This window comes from Perna viridis, chromosome 11 (assembly GCF_037379345.1).
Source record: "Perna viridis isolate PV_CMFRI_1.1 ecotype Kerala chromosome 11, ASM3737934v1, whole genome shotgun sequence".
NCBI lineage: Eukaryota > Metazoa > Mollusca > Bivalvia > Mytilida > Mytilidae > Perna > Perna viridis.
Window position 1 is genome coordinate 17,968,467 of NC_142455.1, and position 17,896 is coordinate 17,986,362.

Genomic DNA, 17,896 nt, shown 5'->3' on the forward strand with positions numbered 1-17,896 from the left:
TTCTATTACACCCTGTACTTAGTGTAAACTATGTAGAATCATTTTGAATTAACGTTTAAGTGTTCGCAACCTCATTTGCTTTCTGTAGATTGTTATAGTGATTATAACTAATATCTTTAAATACAGCTGTTTAAGACCTGATTGGTTCTCAATATTTTACAAAATTTGTAGCCAGGGAAAGACAGTCTGTCTGCTTGACCCTATTTTCCGTTCAAATGTTTTGGTAAATCTCACTTAGCTCAGCTCTAAATATTTAAATGAACCATAGTCACACTAAAGTGGAAAGTTTACGTCAATTAACTCACTTGTACAATGAGAAGCTTAATTTCCTGGACGCCCTATTGAATCAATCGATTTAATGCAAGGACATTTTCTCGTGAAAAGAGATGATTGTTGTAAGTATTGATACACTTCCGCGTTTTAGTGAACGCCTCATTATCAACGCTTAACACAGGAAGTTTTTTTAATTTTTATTTTGGTTCACATTCGATAGCGGTACATGTACGTAATTATTTTAGAGATATTTGTTTTTTCACTTCTTTCAGCATTTTTATTCATTTCGTGGCACTGTATAGTTGCTTTCATTCTTAAACATTGGATTCTGTTATTTCTGTACATATTAAAGGTATATTTTAATTATAGAATTAACTATTCTATTGTTCTAGTAAAAAGGGCTCCAAAATTGTAATGCGATTATTTTTATCTTTTATATGCCTTTTATTTCTAAAGTCTACTTTTCAGTAAAATGTCGGCATATGACCCCGCCTTCGTTGAAATATTGAATCTAAGGCATAATGTGGAAGAGATGGAGTTATCTGACATAAAAACCAAACTAGAACAAATTGAAGAACTGATGAAGGTATTTGACAAGATATGAACCATTAAGGTGGTGCGTTGACTTTCAATGTCAGGGTATCAAATTGACCGTTTTAATGTTAACGCATTCAGAGAAGCTATTTTCATAGAATTGTTTATGCCATGCAATGCCATAGATCTTTTCAGGATCTGTATTAGTATTGCGATAACTGCAATGTATTAGAGGATTTGATGGTATCAATTTTGATTTGCCGTTCGCAAATATAGGTTTGATGTCTCTGCAATCTGGATATCTCAGAAGTATATATGAAATTAAAAGTACATGTATGTCTAATTTTTTGTTAGTAAATGAAGATACAGACTCGTTGGGGGTCATTTATAAGTATACACGTGAACAAAAATATTGATATCTTTACAATTTAGTAAAGGGTTGTATGAGCACCGTAGGTGTGCACAAACATATGTTGTAGTTTATATACACTGAAATCAACACATTTGGCTTCTAAGACTTAAAAATGTATGAAAAATGAATATAATGCGGTTTCCAATCCTAATTTCGGGGATTTGATACATCGCATCTACCCAAAAGAACTTGAGATAAAGGATACTACAGACACTGTGAAGTCAGCCTCATATCTTGACCTACACTTAGAAATCGATGGTAAAGGAAAACTATTGACCAAACTTTACGACAAACGTGATGACTTTTCATTCAAAATTGTCAACTTTCCTTTCATCTGTGGCAACATCCCTTGGGCACCTGCGTATGGAGTGTTCATATCACAACTCATACGTTATGCCAGAGCTTGCCGGAACTACGCAGACTTTTTGTATCGGGCTAGAACTCTAACAAATAGGCTTTTGGAACAGGGTTATGTTGCTGCAAGTCATCACTACAGAAGTTTTATGGTCGTCATCATGAACTCGTGGATCGTTATGTTGTATCCATCTGCACCGTGAAAACTGATTTATTCAACGGGTCATAGTTTTCCTTTTTTTGTCTACCCCGGACTTGACATTTTATGAGCAACTTGGCGGGTGTTTCTAGAAAAGCAGAGGACGCTTAACCTACCGGTGCACCTTGTCCATGCTCCCAGTTTTTAGTGGAGTCCGAGTTGCTCATTTACTTTTATTACTTTGTATGTATGATTTTAGTTACTTTATGTTCTTTGTTGTGCATGTCTGTTTTCCATGTCTGGTTTTTGTCCCTGGATTACATTCTTTTGATTACCGCTATAACCTTGGTTCCCTTGATTACGCTTCCATGTCTGATCTTTGTCCCTGGATTACATACTTTTGATTTCCGCTAGAATCTAGGTTCCCTTGGTTACTCTTTCTTCCATATTTTTCAAAATAATGACAAATCAAAACAATAATAAAGAAGGGTATTTTTGTCAGTGCTACTAGACACACCACTATCACTGTCGTCGATGCCATCTCTACCACAGTCATTATTTTCAGCATGGTCATCATCATCACTTTTATCATTTTCGCCATCATCATCATCATCATTAAAAATCAAACTTTACAGACCAGAGACACATTCTGTCTAAATCACACGACACACAGTTCTCGGGAAGTAGAGGAGCTAACCAAGTTCACTATGAACCACCCCTGGAGCAAACTGTTTGATGAAGGCAAAACAAAATTTAATATGAGACCTTCCATGCTGTCTGGAGGTGTCACAGGTAAACAAATCAAGAGAACTAGAATTCAGCAGTACAATTATCTTCTATTGTTCCTGGTAGTATTTGCATACATTCTTTTTCCAAATCAATTATCTTTGTCATATAAATTTTAATCAATTTGTTTTAACGTTTAACAAACGATTATCGGAATTTTAGAATGATATATGACGTCATATACCATTTAAATTAATACAGCAAAGTATTGTGACGTTTTACGTGAAAATGAGAAAAAGTCATCTCATTAATGAAATATTACAATGCCGCCATCTATATTATTTATAAAAGTTAGTTGCAATGAATAGGTGATCCGACGGATACACAAACGCAAATCAAAAGGTTTATTAAACAGAAATAAACACATCATTTGTTTAACGGCATTAGTTTTACTCAGGATATCCAATGCAATGATTTTTTTTATCAAGGCCGTTTACTCTGGTATATCCATTATAGGGAGTTTCCTTCAGTTCCTTGTTAGCGTATCAGGAGCAAGGTCTATTCTGGAAGTTGGTACCTTCACCGGGTGTAGCGCATTAATGATGGCAGAGGTGCTTCCTGTCGATGGTGAAGTGATTACATGTGATTTTGATCCATATGTAAATGGTCTTGCACAAAACCTGACTGCAAAATCACCTCACGGTTCAAAGATAAATTTTTGTTTGGGTATGTAACATCAAATTACAGTTCCTTATGAAAAAAAAAGAAAAGAAGAGAAAACTAAAACGTTATTATGTGATAATATCATCACGACTGGATGAAACATAAGACGAAATTAAATGAATTGTTCAATATTAATAATACAAAATAAAATCTTAGAGAATACCGAACATTCATATAGCGAAATATTCCATAATTCATTTTGTTCGTCTATTATCAAACTGATATAGCCTGAAATTTCGAAATAAATGACTGATGTTTTAAAAATTCCTTTTCAGGTCGGGCAAATGAAACGTTACTGAAATTTGCAAAGGAGAAACGAACTTTTGATTTAATATTCATTGATGCCGATAAGAAGCGTTATACAGACTATCTTACGGTAAAAACCAATCACGGTCTTCTTGTTTTACGCTTATAGTTAAAGTGAAAATTTAACAAATAGTGGTGTCGCACTTATTTTCATCTATTCATAAAGAAAATAGTGGTGTCGCACATGTTTGCATCTATTCACAGAACACGTAGGGGTGTCGCACATGTTTACATCTATTCACAGAACACGTAGGGGTGTCGCACATGTTTACATCTATTCATAAAGAAAATAGTGGTGTCGCACATGGTTACATCTATTCATAAAGAAAATAGTGGTGTCACACATGGTTACATCTATTCACAGGACAAGTAACAAATAAGTAGGTTATAAAAGGATACAGAATAAATAATGAATAAGTAAAGCTTACGGATATATAGGAACAAGTCACAAACATAAGGAGTTTTAGGAACAAGCAACCAAAAAAGGAATGAGCAACCAATACGAAGTGTGTAATCAACTTTACGAAAAAAAATACGAAAAAAAAAAGAATATCATTATACAAATAAAATGAAATAAACAATGAAACAAACAAATATAATAAAAATTTATAATAGAAATGTTTATATTATAGATTTCCCTAGATTCTTTACTTGCAAAATCTGGGACGATAGTAGTTGACAATGCTATGTTTTACGGGACAGCATACGCTGAACAACCAAGGAAAACATATGGAGATCACACAAGAAAATTTAATGAAGAAGTAAAGCAACGCGATGATATCTTTTATGTAAGTGAGCATTTTATTTTTTAACAAAGTAAAAATGCGTTCGGTAAATCTGAATACGACATCTATAAAAAAAAACCAAAAAAAACACACACACACACACACACACAAAGAACACGAGTGTTCTGTGCAACCTGTCTTATAAATGGTAACACAATCAAATCAAACTGATCTAACCATAATTTGAAAACTTATCATTAATTCAAATGACTCGTGAAATAAAACGTTACCTCACTACCATGAATGTCATATCTTAAGACAGGCGTATTAAATGCTTTTGAGTTAAATCAGAATTTAAAACAATTTCGAATTAAACCTTGTGTGAATGGTTTTTTTTCTCTTTTAGACATAATAAAACAATTCCCTGCTGCTATGGCTTTGTTCTAATAACAGATACAACAGTTTCATTTTTCTCCCAGGTTCTTTTACCAGTTCGAGACGGCATTATGTTGATCAGAAAGAAGTCAGATATGGGGAAATGACGATATAATCTTTTTTCAGTTCCGAACGTAGCATTTTTCCTATATATAAGAGGAACCAATTAATGAATTTATATGTACAATGAGGGGAAAATAGATTGAAAGTGTAAACAACTATTAACATGCAGATTTGATTAACATTAGTAGTATCAAAGACCGAAACTTTTACAGAGTGCGGTTGGATTTTGAATTATACCTTTTAATTTTCTTTTTTATTAAATTAATTGATTTTTGTAACGGCTTTGGATAGAGTAAACGTGGATCTCGAATCCCCCGGACCTACTTAATTTTCAAGATAATTCGGCGCTGCATAAGTAGTAGATCATAACGCTATACCTTATATATAGTTTTAAAAAAAACTTTTGTTTTAGTTAGTTTTTTTTTTTTTTTGCTTATTGTACGGTTTGTCATTTTGTGTTATCACTTTGATATTTGTGGTGTTGTTTTTTTTTTGCCTGAGAATCAGTGTAGATTGTTTTGAAGTTTCCGTCCGAATTTGATTTTTACCGGTTTTTTTTTTTTGGTTTTTTTTTTGTACACGTAACTGTTTTGGATCCCCCCGGTTCTCCAAATGAGGACGATAATATACCAATTTCAGACTGGCCTGATGTGTAAACATCGCAGTTTGGCTCAATTTTACAGATCTTTCATAGTTAAACGTTTTAAGTAGAATTATTATACCTGCACTAGAGAATTAAATCGTTTCAAGAAGTCTTTCCTAGCATCATTCTTGGTGTACAAACCATTGTTAAGCATATGCAAAGATGTATGCCAAAAGGTGTTTCCAAATATGGTTTCAATTGTAACTTTCAATTACCGCAGTCATCTGTTGAGCCATCTGGGCCAAACACAGACTAGATCTTTTCTTGACGGCATTGTCAAAAACTCTTTAATTTCAAACATGACACCTGTGGTTTTAAAGGGATCGTCTTTCACAAAAAAAGTTTCACGCATGTTTAACATATGTAAATCACTTGTTTAACGCAGGTTGAGAAACGGTGAGTTAAGAATCTTTCTTTTAAACTGGTCCACTTAAAAGTAAAAAAATGGGTTTCCAGGCAAGTATTTAAAGCGAGCTTGGTAATTTAGTAGTAATCGAATATTGTACAGTGATCACACTTGGATGCATTTATTTGCAGTTTATAGTTAAACATTTCAAATGGTAGCAAACAAATGTTGACCAAGGCAAAGCCATGGCAACTGTCAATTATTTATGTGTTCCTTTTTGCTTAGCCTTTCTGACAACAGAATAAAAATTTTGTTTTTGCCAACAAAAATGTATGTCCCCCTCTCCCGTTTCTATAGTTCGAAGAAGTATAAATCCCTCATAATTCAGTGGGTGAGATGAACACCATAATCACACAAGTAAGTCCATGTACATAATTATCATGTCATAACTACCTACAACAAAGTTTCAGTAAATCTGCTGTTGTAGTAGTTTTGAGGAAGTGTGACAGACAAACAGACAGGGCGTTAATGATATATCTCCCCACCATAAAGGAAGGAGACCTACTTATTATGAACAAAACAACATACTTTATGATTTATTTGCATGATAAGAAATCATAGCACAAACATAACAAGCGTAATTATACAACATAAGGCAAGGAAGGATATCCATCACATTCTATAGCTAGTGTAGGACACAGGTAAATTCTATCTATTTAATGATCATAGTCGTATTAGGTAATAGGATCCCCCCCAATTTTGGTCAAGATATGAAATTCTCAAGTCCTAATTTTTTAACATATGAAGTCCTATTACTTATAATTTCAGTATAGCTCATACATCTTATTAAGGAGGTGTACCTAGGGTAAGGGACATAACTATTAAAAATCATTGGAACGTTTGTATTCAGCATTTTATATCAATCTTATGTAAGCATCTAATTAACTTGGATTCATTTTATTCTGTGTCAAACGAAAGCTTAAGAGGCTTTGGTGAAATTGAATATAATACAAACATATAACTGATTTCATGAGTTATGTCCCTTACCCTAAGTCTAATACCTCCTTAAACTATGCTGTTAAGAGTATGAAAAATGACTCGACTGGCTGTGGTTGACGTTAATGTTAATATTGGACTTATTAATCTAAAACAGAACATACATACTATTGTGCATATGGAAGAAAGGGAAAACCTGTTAACTATGTTGTTGTAATGTGTATAATATGATTAACATAGTATAGGGTTTTATGTCCAGTATTGAATGATGATTGTAAGAATGGTTTTGCTTATTCCATATACACCACTGAAATTTGTCAGGAAAATCAAATATAAGAAGTTGGCAGCCATATCAGGTAAAAAAGTGTACACGACTTGAAAAAGGTGTAGCAAATGCACATTATAAACTTTAGCCAACAAATTTCATTATTTTTTTTTTACTTTTTAAGACACAGATGAACATCATTTGACAGTACCTGTTTTACATCAAGTATTATATGCTTTGAATTTATCTGATGTACATTAGAATGAAATTTCATGATAATAAATTGTTCACGACAAAAACTATGAATTTGAATGTGAAAGAAGTATATTTTCCACACAACCTAGAAATACAACCACCTTCTTCACAACCAATACGAATAAAATGTTTCCATAAATTCAAAATATAACACTAAAGAAGGCACATATATTTAGAAGGGTATCTCACTACAAATAACATTAAAATCAGAATTTCAAGTAAAATTTAAATAAACAACCTAAAAATAGCATCTGTAAAAACAAATCTTAAAATTTAACAGATTTTACAGAAAAACGCAAGGATACAAATTAGAAAAATATCAATATTGCTATAGTTTACTTAAAATTTATCTTCTACTTTTGTATAATATTACATGCACAGGATAATAAAGTTCAACATATGAAATAAAATATTAGTTACATGAAATACATTGAATATACATTTTATTTTCAGAAAAAAATTGTGATAAAAAGCTGAATTGGGCATCTCAAAAGGTATTCTAAACAACAATTGATTCAAAATTTGCCAACCAACTTTTCTCTTTGTTTCTTTAAAAAAAATTACCATTCATGCAAACTGACAAAATAATTTCATTCTTTGTTACTTATTGTGTTACCTTCTATATGTTGCTTCTTTATCATCCTTCCACTTAATTTTTTATCCAAAGTATACATGTACATTATTGTTAAACAACTTCTTATGTCAAAATATATTCGAAATCTGAAAATGACTCAAGAGGTTGCTCATTTTATCATTGTTTTGACTTTAAAACCACACATCATTAAAAAATCCATTATCAATTTCAATCATAGCAATTATTGTTCTACCAAAATCACTGTGAGTTGACCATTGGTGTTTTGGCCTACCTGTAGCTAGTGTATCATTTCTGCCTTTTATCAAATTCATGTACATGTAGACTGATCCTGTGACAACTCGAGAGGTGAAAATGTTGGACCATACCATGTATAAAAATAAAGGGAGGCAGGGTGATTTTATTATAGTAAAACCGCTCTCCTGTGAAAATTGATGCTTCTACTCAAAACACAATGCAACCCCTTATTTTAACACATATGTCAATATAACATTTGAACTTTTTAAAATGCATATGGAGCAATACCAATTTTCTAGTTTAAATGACTCAGCTGTACAGCTGAATCAATACATTATCTACAGGTAAAATAAAACACACATTGTCAACTCAAAGCAACATTAATATTAGTTACAAGGCAATGAATAACTAAATTTGTGCCATATAAAGCAACATTATATAACACTGGAATTCTGTGTCAAAGAACTAAACACATTCACAATTCTAAAAATCTCAGTAATTATTGTCTGTTTAATTCATTAGTCAGACTTGTATTTGTGTTCAAAATTAAAGGCTTTCTGATTAATTTTCTTGAATAACCTAAAAGACTAGAATTGAACCTATTATTTTGATGCGTAGCTAATGACTAGTTTCCACCTTCTTAAAAGAACCTGGGTTTAAAGTAATGATGTACTGAAAGCAAAAGACCTGCTTTCACCATTGGTAAAGCAGATAAAATAATTTCTACTGATTAAAAGATTTCTTATACACTCTTGAAGTCAGTGATATGTTTGTATCCTATTCAATTTCACCAAAGCTTTCCAAGCTTTCCTATGAATCAGAATGAAATCTGTCCAAGTTACTTTGATGCTGACATGAGATTAATGTAAAATGGTGAATACAAATGTTCCAGTGATTTGTAAGAGTTGTGTCCCTTACCCTAGGTCAACCTCCATAAATAAATTTGATCAAAAGGCTAGTCCTATTATACATTAGATTGAGAATAATATACATCAGTAAATAATCTTCAATTTTCACAATTGAAAGACAAAACAGGATGCAAATAATTTCTCTACATCCTAGTTTCTTTCATTTCTAAAGTATTCAAACTGCTTTAAAAATATCTCAAAAGATATTAAAATCATAATCAAAATACACGGTTTTGATAAAATACTAAAGCACATTTATAAAATTCAAAGAAGTAATGCCTCACAAAAAAAGCAATAACTTTTATCACAACAAAAAACAATAGCTTACAGTGTATCAAAACCCAAAAAATGTGCATCAATTTAACATCAAAATACTAAATCTACTGACTTTTTTCTTGATAAAAATTCATATTGCTGTGACATGAAACCAATTCATACATCCAACTTATCTTTACAGAATTCTCAAGCCTTGAAAATGACTGACAACCATAATTACACACATGTAGTACTTGTAGATACAATAAATGACTTTGTAGTAACTTATTTACAATGAATTACATGGTACAGTGAAACCAGCTTTACCCAAACCATGAACTAGAAATCTGTTATATCTATCTGTGGGAAAAAACGGAGGGGAATTAGACTGCGTTTTGTTAGAGGCTCATAATGAGAGTGTGCACTTTGTATATACATGTACAGTAAATGGCAACAAAAACAAGAAATCTATAAGCAATGGCTCACTAGTGATACCCCAGCTTTCAATCATGACATAAGAAAGTAAACAAACTCCTTGGTAAACAGGAGGTAATTGTTGAATTTATCAGAAAATAGATCCCACCATATGGCATACCTACAGGAAGAACATCTTAGAAATTCAAACTGCTGTGATGAGTAGTTGCTGAGAAAAGTGTGACAAATAAATTTCAACTTGCAAAAAAAAACCAAAAACAAAGACAAGGATAAAAATGTATACCCCTCTCCTTCTAAACAGGGGTATAAAATTTTCAAAATACTACAACTAACAGGTTTCACTGTACAAGTAATATTTCTTTGTTCATGAATAGAATACTGAGAGGTGATATTTACAATGACATTTATGTTTTATATCCAAAGCTACATTAAGGTACAAGTATAAACTTAACAAAAATCACCAAACTATGTATATATATAAATAATATTGTGGAAGAATTATCAATCATCAATTTTTTATGTCAATGTGAAACTTCACTTGATTTGTTAAAGTCATACATTTTTTGGACAGCAAATGAATAAGTTATGAAGAAATATTAATGATTGAGCATAAAAAATCTAAAAGTTTTAATTCTTTCACAATGTCTTGGTTAATGATGAAAATGAAATTGATACATTAAGCCTTATTTACCCCTGCAATTCTACCTTTGATTCCCTAAATATAAATATAAAAACATGCATCCAAAGTTATAACAAAGTCTAAATACTGGATATGAAAAACACCATTGCACATATTGAAACTCACAACCATTGAACAAATTACTTAGATCAGAAAATTTATAAACTTCACATATTTATAAAAAAATAATCATTGTACTTTGCCTTTGATAAACCACATTAATAAAAAAAAATAATATAAAATCGGAAATCGTTACCGCAAAATGCAAATGGCTGATTATTGCAAATAATAAAAACTTGGGCTATTTAACATCTTTTATATATCTGTTGTCTGTTCCACAAAGAAGGTGCAAGTGTAATATAATTAGTTATCTCTTCAAAACACTATTTTCCATTGGGACGTCATCATGCAAGAATAATTTTATCGTGAGATTAACCACTGAATTTTAATCCAGATTTTTTCTCAATATTTAAAAAATCAGCAGCAGTTTTTGTAAAAGTGACAAATATAGCATTTATAACTGGGAAAATATTCTCTTCATTTACAATACTTATATCTAATGTCAATCAAAGTGTCTTTATCTCTGATATTAGTAAAGCCAAGTGATTACCTTCAGTAAAATTTTACTTCTGCTATTTTCTTTATAGGAGACATTTAAGATCTAATAACAAAAGTTACACTAATTCAAGTGACTAACAATGTGAAGTTTTTCAGAACAATCTAAAAATACACTTTTTTCAACAAAATATGTTTTAAAACGGAACTGCCTTTCTAGTACAAAAGTCATCACATGATTTCAACACTGCTCTTTAAGTGTACAGAAACAGTATTCAATATTGCCAACAATAGGACTGGATCACTTTTGACACAATTAAAAATGACTGTTGACGAATTCAGAAAAAAATAGTTGATTCATTAATAATTAATTTTATCTTGTATTTATTATCTGTAACTGTTAAAAAAAATTATAGACTTAAGCTTAAGTGTCATTTCTTTGTGATTATGGTATTGTTCAAATCAAAGAATACTGTTTAATGCACATTCAAGACTGTTAAATACCACAATAGACTTATACCAAGGAATGATATGCAATAGTAAAATCACAACGCTGAAACATGATAAGTTCAAATTGGGTCTAAAAGTAAAATTATCTAAAATTCAAAGGAATGTAACGACACAACTACAGTACCTGTTTACACCAAACCTCCGTGGAACTGATGGAACTTATCGGTTAAAGGAGGAGTTTCTACGGGTTCAAAAAATCAGGTTTAGACAGGTCATCAGTTTACCCAGGGTTTAATATACACAGGTTTTACTGTACTTAACATGGGTATTTTCGACCTGTGATAAAATGGAAGTTACAACCATAAAGGATATTATTGCACTAATGATTGGTATAAACCTTCCTTGTCGAATTATTCCAACACACCCAGACTCAGTGTAGGAGTATCTAAATGTAGCAGTATTTAAATGGCTAGAAGCAATTACTGTCAATACACTTTGATAAATACAATGCTGAAAGTTTACAATAAGGAGATGGACAAGTGTACTATCTTTCTTTCTTCATTTAACTCTCATTCCTAGCTCTACAACTAAATCTACTTTCTCTTTCAAACAAATCCTCAAACTGTCTATCAATTCTTCATACATTTCACTGTGTCCAATCCATTGCTTAAATACATAGAATTTCTTACAAAGATCAGATCATAACGTAATTTTGTATCAGACATCAGTTGTTAATGTTATTTTCCTCTCTACAATCTTAGGTTTAGTAGGTTCATTGGAAGTTACATGCCACGGAGAAAGTTCTTCTCCGTTGACGGAGTTCTTGTGTGAAGATTCTGATTTCCTTGTAACAACAACTTGCGTGACAGTCGTTCTGGCAGGTAAACTTTTTGTACTTGATGTAGATGGATTCCGTGATGAAGACTTTGAACTTGTGTATGATGATTCCTGTAATAATTAAAGAAACAATTCAGACATTTTTTCAGTTTTACTTCGAGACCTTTCTGAAAAGGTTAAAAAAGATTATTCAGACTTGTTAAAATACTTACCCTGCTTGAATTTCATCTGCAAAATTGAAATGTCATGGAAATACTTTATTTTGTTAATAATGCTACCATTTTTATAATAAAAAACAGTATTTAAAAAATCATCCACAAAAGAATCATTTAATTATCCTAATTTCAGTTTATCTCACCCAAGTAAAAATTTTTCAACTTTTCAAATTTTATGTGCTTTTTTATCCATGAAAACTAATACTTGCAACACATCAAACTATACATATGTAAATATATGCTTTCTTTTATCTATAACAAATAACACCTTGTATAATTTTTGCAGCAAGCACCATTGAAGATAGTAAAAAAAATGAATACATATCATGATAGTGTAATATAGACTAGTGAATAATAGTTATCTCCCTTTAACCATGAAATTTTTTGTATAAAAATATAAATAGAAAGTAAGCAGGGCAAGGTTGTTCAAAAGATTTAGCCCTGGACAATGGTTATCCACTGGATAAGTCAAGTGCAATCTATACAAGTAATCTACTGGATAAGCCAAGTACGATCTGTGCAAGTTATTCATTGAATAGGCCATGAACAATCTATTTAAGTTATCCACTGGATAAGCCTAGTACAAGCTATACAAGTTATCCACTGGATAAGCCAAGTAGGATCTATGCAAGTTATCCACAGAATAAGCTATGTACGATCTACAAGTTATCCACTGGATAAACATAATAGCCAGCGCAAAGTGAGCTGAACTGTAATGTGTGTGTAAGTGAAAATATCATTCTTGAGATGGCCCCCAAGTGGTAGCTATCAGCCTAACCTGAATAGTTCCAAACTCAGTAGAAACAGCCTTAAAATGGAATCATAAATTTACACTTATCTGGATCAATTAACAAAAATAGATAAGAATTAATTTTTATCATCGAAAGTATACAGTCGTTATCACTGCATTCCCTTATTTTTGTCCTGTATTATGAAATATTCATGGAAAACTTGGAAAAAGGTTAATGCTAATAAACTATACCAATATATTATGCCACTATATCATAGCCCTGATAAATGTAAGTTAGAATGGAATGGTTAGCACAGTACTGGTTCACATACAAGGTGATTTATCCAATGAAAAATTAATAAATAAATTGAAAAATTACTTCATAAAATAAAACTTTTTGAGGGATGTTGAAGAAGAACATAGTCTTTCTCATAGTTATCTGCATGTCCGTGTTAAGCACTAGCAGGAAGCCACATAGCCAAATGCTAGTTTAGTTTGAATGTGGCTAATATTAATTTTGAGGATGGCCTATTCAAGTACATTAGACATTAGCTAGAACATTTGTTTCAGCCTTTATTTTCATAACAGTATGGCTAGTGCAAGTTTTCTTCTACCACTTACATAGCACCATCTACAACATCTTAAGACCAATCACATTTCCTTTTCTGCATGAAACAAGCATAACAAAGAACACATCTGTGCAAGGATATGGTGAACTTAAAATAACGTTTCTGTATCTTCTAGATCCATCCCAAGCTCTTGGGGAATCACAATTTCAACAGCTTAGACCTGCTGAATTAGACGTGAACATTTTGTATGCATATTGACCTCATCTTTCAACAGGTTGCATCTGCTCCATATGTATTGACTACAATGAGCTACAAATTCTACATTTCTTATCTATTCAGCTGTAAACTACGTTAAACCATAAACTCCTCAAAGTAGGACCATTTCTTAACCTTGGTTCCCTTGATTACTCTTATTAAACAATTAGAGAATAAGTTATTTCCTGTTTATAAAATAAATACATTTTAGATGCCACTATACCAAAAGTGGATATTATAAATTAAAAAAGCCCTCTATTTATATAGAAATCCTCTCCTGTGACTAGACAGTTACTATGACCTTAGCCATACAACATTAAAAGCACGTTAAAACAACACCAAGATACTGTACCAGTGTCTATATGGTCGTTTCTATAGAGATGTGAGGATGATTGGATTTCTCCTGTAAACAAATTAAACTTCCGTGTTGACATCTTGTTATAAGTTATTTATCTGCAACAGTTTCCTTCTTACATTGTTCTGTCTGATATTATCTATCTCAGGCTATTGCCTTCAAACTAACATTGGAAATTTCTATTGAAACTACACCCAACTGACTGTGATGTCGCAGAGAAACAAAAAAAATATCAGTTTTGAATGAATGTCAAGACAGAACATCACATCTTGCTTTATCCGGATCACTGTAATAGGTTCTGTCTCGACTTCAAAACTGCTATTATTCTGTACTTCCTTGTTCCATCTGAATCTTGTCTGATATGGTCAAAATAAACATGAAAAGGTTTTATTCTACCCTATCAGACATGTTATACATGTTTTCAAAAGTATTTGCAATTTTTATCAACCTTCAAAATAACCATAAATCTAAAAAATAAAAAAAATTAAGTTTGAAGTTTTCACAATCCTTTACCAGACATACTATACATGTCTCATACAGTACTTTTATTATTTTTCGAGTCCTCTTACTTGCATTATTTGTTTTAGATCCGATGATAATTCTCTTGTATTTATTCCTTATATTAAAGATACTTTGAGCATATAACTAGAAAAATCATTATTTTATGAATTCGGACTAATTCATACTAATTTGAAGGCCTTTCAAAATCTGAATTCATGGAATTCCCAGTGCTACTTATTTAGGCTCAATTATGTACATTCTAAATTGATGTTAATTTCAAACAACAATAATTGAGGGAAAAAAATTTCAAAGTGAAAACTGCTTAGCCAGCACTCCACAGTATTGTAGAACGGCCTAATTTTGGTCTTGTAATCTGATGCTTTATAACATTTATCACTTTAAAAAATTGTCAAGCATCTGTAAATCTATATATCTAGAAATAGCTCCAGCCAAAGCCTTCAGGATGCAGCAAAAGTTTTCTAGAAAAAATTTCCCACAGCAAATAAGGTTACCATAGAAACCATGCAAAAATATGTGAAAATTTGCAAAAAAGTTCATAAAAGCAGGTTTAAAAATATTAAATTTCCCGCAAAATATCTTAAATTTTTATTTCATCCCCTGAAACTGTCCAAACTTTTTCCTTCGAAAACCCCATCCTCATATGGGCATCGACGGTTAGATTTTGAGCTGTTTCACTTTGTAATCCACTTATTAAATTTTAAAATACTTTGAAAAGTCCCCTTTTTCAGAAACTGTTTTATCAACAATAGATTCTTCATTTTTAATCACTATAGCAACCATCGATTTCCATTAATATCATTTTTCATCCATAGCCAAAAGTGCGAAACTAAACTTAACTGTGGTGTGCTGGCCTTTAGTGTGAGCAACCTCTTATGTATTGAATAATAACACTAATACGGATGTGATATCACAATACAGAATCAGTAAATGCAGTTATATGAATTGCATAGAGGATGAATATCATTTCATATTGACATGTCCTACATTTAGGTCAATTAGATGTCATTTTTTACCTAAATATTATTGTTCATTGCCTAATACTCATTGTTACAAGCAAAATCATGCAGTTTAACAAAAAAACTAAGTCAGTATCTAAATGTGGCTTGGAAACTAAGGGCTCAAACTATATGAAGCTTATTTAGTATTTCCACTATATTTAGATATAATTCATTCATATTACACTACACATTGTTTGTTCTCTGTCATATTTGTCATATATGTATAATATGTTATTTGCTGTAGCATTGCTTTGCTGATGCAATAAAGTATTCATCACAGAGATCCCTACAAATAAAATACTATATCACTATGATCTGAAAAACTGAAATGAAACTGACACATACAAAACATGAAAATCGTGATTAAAATGAATTGATAAAATGATAAAGTGACAGATGAAAACACTTGCTACATCAATACTAAAGATAGCATAAAACAAAATCACATTTTTAACTTAATCAATTTTCATAAAAATTAACCTTCCCACAGTTAGAACTTGAATCTGTAATTATCATGCATATGCATTAAAACATTCTCAAGATGCAGAGATACATGTGGCAGTTAACAACCAGTAATTATTTCGTGCAAATTTTCTCATGCACAGTCTATTCAGGTCCATGAAAACACGAACAGAATCAGAAAACATGCAGAGAAAGTCTAAAATTAGTAACACAGTCACCTAACATGCAGGACTAAACTAAATAAGTCATGGTATAATTGGGAAGAAACAAATATCGTATAACTTGCATCATAAGTTTAAATAACATGAGTCGATAAATTTAACCCAAACTGTTAATCGCTCAATAATTTATGCAGTGGCCAAACCAGCGGGGGACTAGGAATTGGAAACTGCCCCACCCCTTTTTTGAAAACTTATTTAAATTTGTAGAAAGTTTTGCCAAAATTGAAAATCCTTCCTTTCATAATCTCTGGATCAGCCCTGTTATGAAAAATGGACAAGGTCAGAAATATTTCACTCTTTTCCACTCAATACTAAAAATGAGAATTCAAAATACTGGCTTCTAATAAGGATTAAAGCTTGAATTTTTACAAGCACAGAATTCATAGCATTTTTTAATATGAGAATTCATGAAGACATGTTAATTCGTTTAGTATGGGTACATAAAAACATTGAATAAAAACAACACTGCAGATAAGTTACTAAAACTAGACATCTATTCCTTAACATTAGAGATAAAAGTTTATTACATATTTTATACTAATGCAAGCAGTTTTAAACATTTGAACAAATAAAGCATCTAAACGAGCTAAGTATAGAAATAAAATCAAATTTGTTCTGTAACAAGCTTTCTGATTGGCTGGATCTCTTCGAGCAAACCAGGTTAATTTGTATAACCTGTTCAATACTTAGAACCATTCCTTAAGATAAACAATTGTGGCAGTGTTTGTTCCAGAACTCTATTTTATCATTGTTTTACCATTGGTTTGCTATTCATGTCACATAAATTTCAAATTGTATTCTTTCATATCATCTTATTTTGGTTTGATTTTCATATAAGTAGAGGGAAGGTAGAAAAACGGTTCTTCTATACCGAGATGTGCTTTGAAATTTTGATCCTAATTTAGTTTGATAAAAACAGGAAGCCATAAACAACTCTTGCTGAAATTGATTGTACAAAGTGGTTCACAAGACAACAAGTGCAGATCTGGAAGGAATTCTCATAAAAAAAGGGACAGCCTGGTCAACAAAAACACTATCATCTACAAATGACCTAACATCACTCAAGCTGAACTTAGTCTAGGGTTCTTCAGAACACTTTATCCAAAATGGTTTAATCATAATGAAGATGTGAGGACACTTTAAGTGTTGGGACAGATTGATATCTTTTTTGTCCCTGTTCTACTTTGCAACAGGGAAAAATAGATAAAACATCTGCATCCAAGAAAATGGGAAAACATTTACCCGGTACATGATTAAAATGGCACCTGTATTTTAGTAAATAACTACAAAAAAATGGCTCATTGAGTACATTCTTAGTGCTTAACTAAAAAACCCATAACATTTTATTATAGTAGATTCAGTTACATCAGATGTTAATGGTAGTGCTATCAAGTAAGTCAGTGAAAAATCAGTCAAACACTTCGTA

General features: G+C 31.6%; 2 protein-coding genes across 16 annotated transcripts in view; one reads left to right on the plus strand and one right to left on the minus strand.

The window, feature by feature from the left end:
• The first annotated feature begins 361 nt into the window (after positions 1-361).
• Positions 362-7,514, plus strand: LOC148603185 (uncharacterized). 3 transcript variants are annotated; one of them, XM_088552949.1, is made up of 7 exons: positions 362-395; positions 742-859; positions 2,348-2,504; positions 2,955-3,164; positions 3,437-3,537; positions 4,100-4,255; positions 4,672-7,514. In XM_088552949.1, the coding sequence occupies exons 2-7, from the start codon at positions 746-748 to the stop codon at positions 4,732-4,734; spliced, it is 801 nt and encodes a 266-aa protein (XP_088409075.1). In that variant the 5' UTR covers positions 362-395; positions 742-745; the 3' UTR covers positions 4,735-7,514. The 3 variants fall into 3 exon arrangements, with proteins under 3 accessions (XP_088409075.1, XP_088409073.1, XP_088409074.1); XM_088552947.1 differs by lacking the exon at positions 362-395 and adding an exon at positions 414-501; XM_088552948.1 differs by lacking the exon at positions 362-395 and adding an exon at positions 528-625.
• LOC148603186 (uncharacterized) overlaps positions 6,262-17,896 on the minus strand; it is a 41,869-nt gene continuing 30,234 nt past the window's right edge. For 11 of the 13 annotated variants that reach the window (XM_088552938.1, XM_088552937.1, XM_088552946.1 and 8 more), the window contains one exon: positions 6,262-12,254. In XM_088552938.1, coding sequence (XP_088409064.1) covers positions 12,024-12,254 — 231 coding nt within the window. In that variant the 3' untranslated portion in view covers positions 6,262-12,023. Of the gene's footprint in view, positions 12,255-14,264; positions 14,316-17,896 lie in introns of all 13 variants that reach the window. The other 2 variants (XM_088552942.1, XM_088552939.1) reach the window with 1 other exon arrangement.

Bases quoted from the DNA above. Each gene is read 5' to 3' on its own strand.
- LOC148603185 (XM_088552949.1), top strand. From the start codon at position 746: ATGTCGGCATATGACCCCGCCTTCGTTGAAATATTGAATCTAAGGCAT. The intron at 3,165-3,436 runs GTATGTAACATC...ATTCCTTTTCAG, and splicing joins AAAGATAAATTTTTGTTTGG to GTCGGGCAAATGAAACGTTA. The intron at 4,256-4,671 runs GTAAGTGAGCAT...TTTTTCTCCCAG, and splicing joins AACGCGATGATATCTTTTAT to GTTCTTTTACCAGTTCGAGA.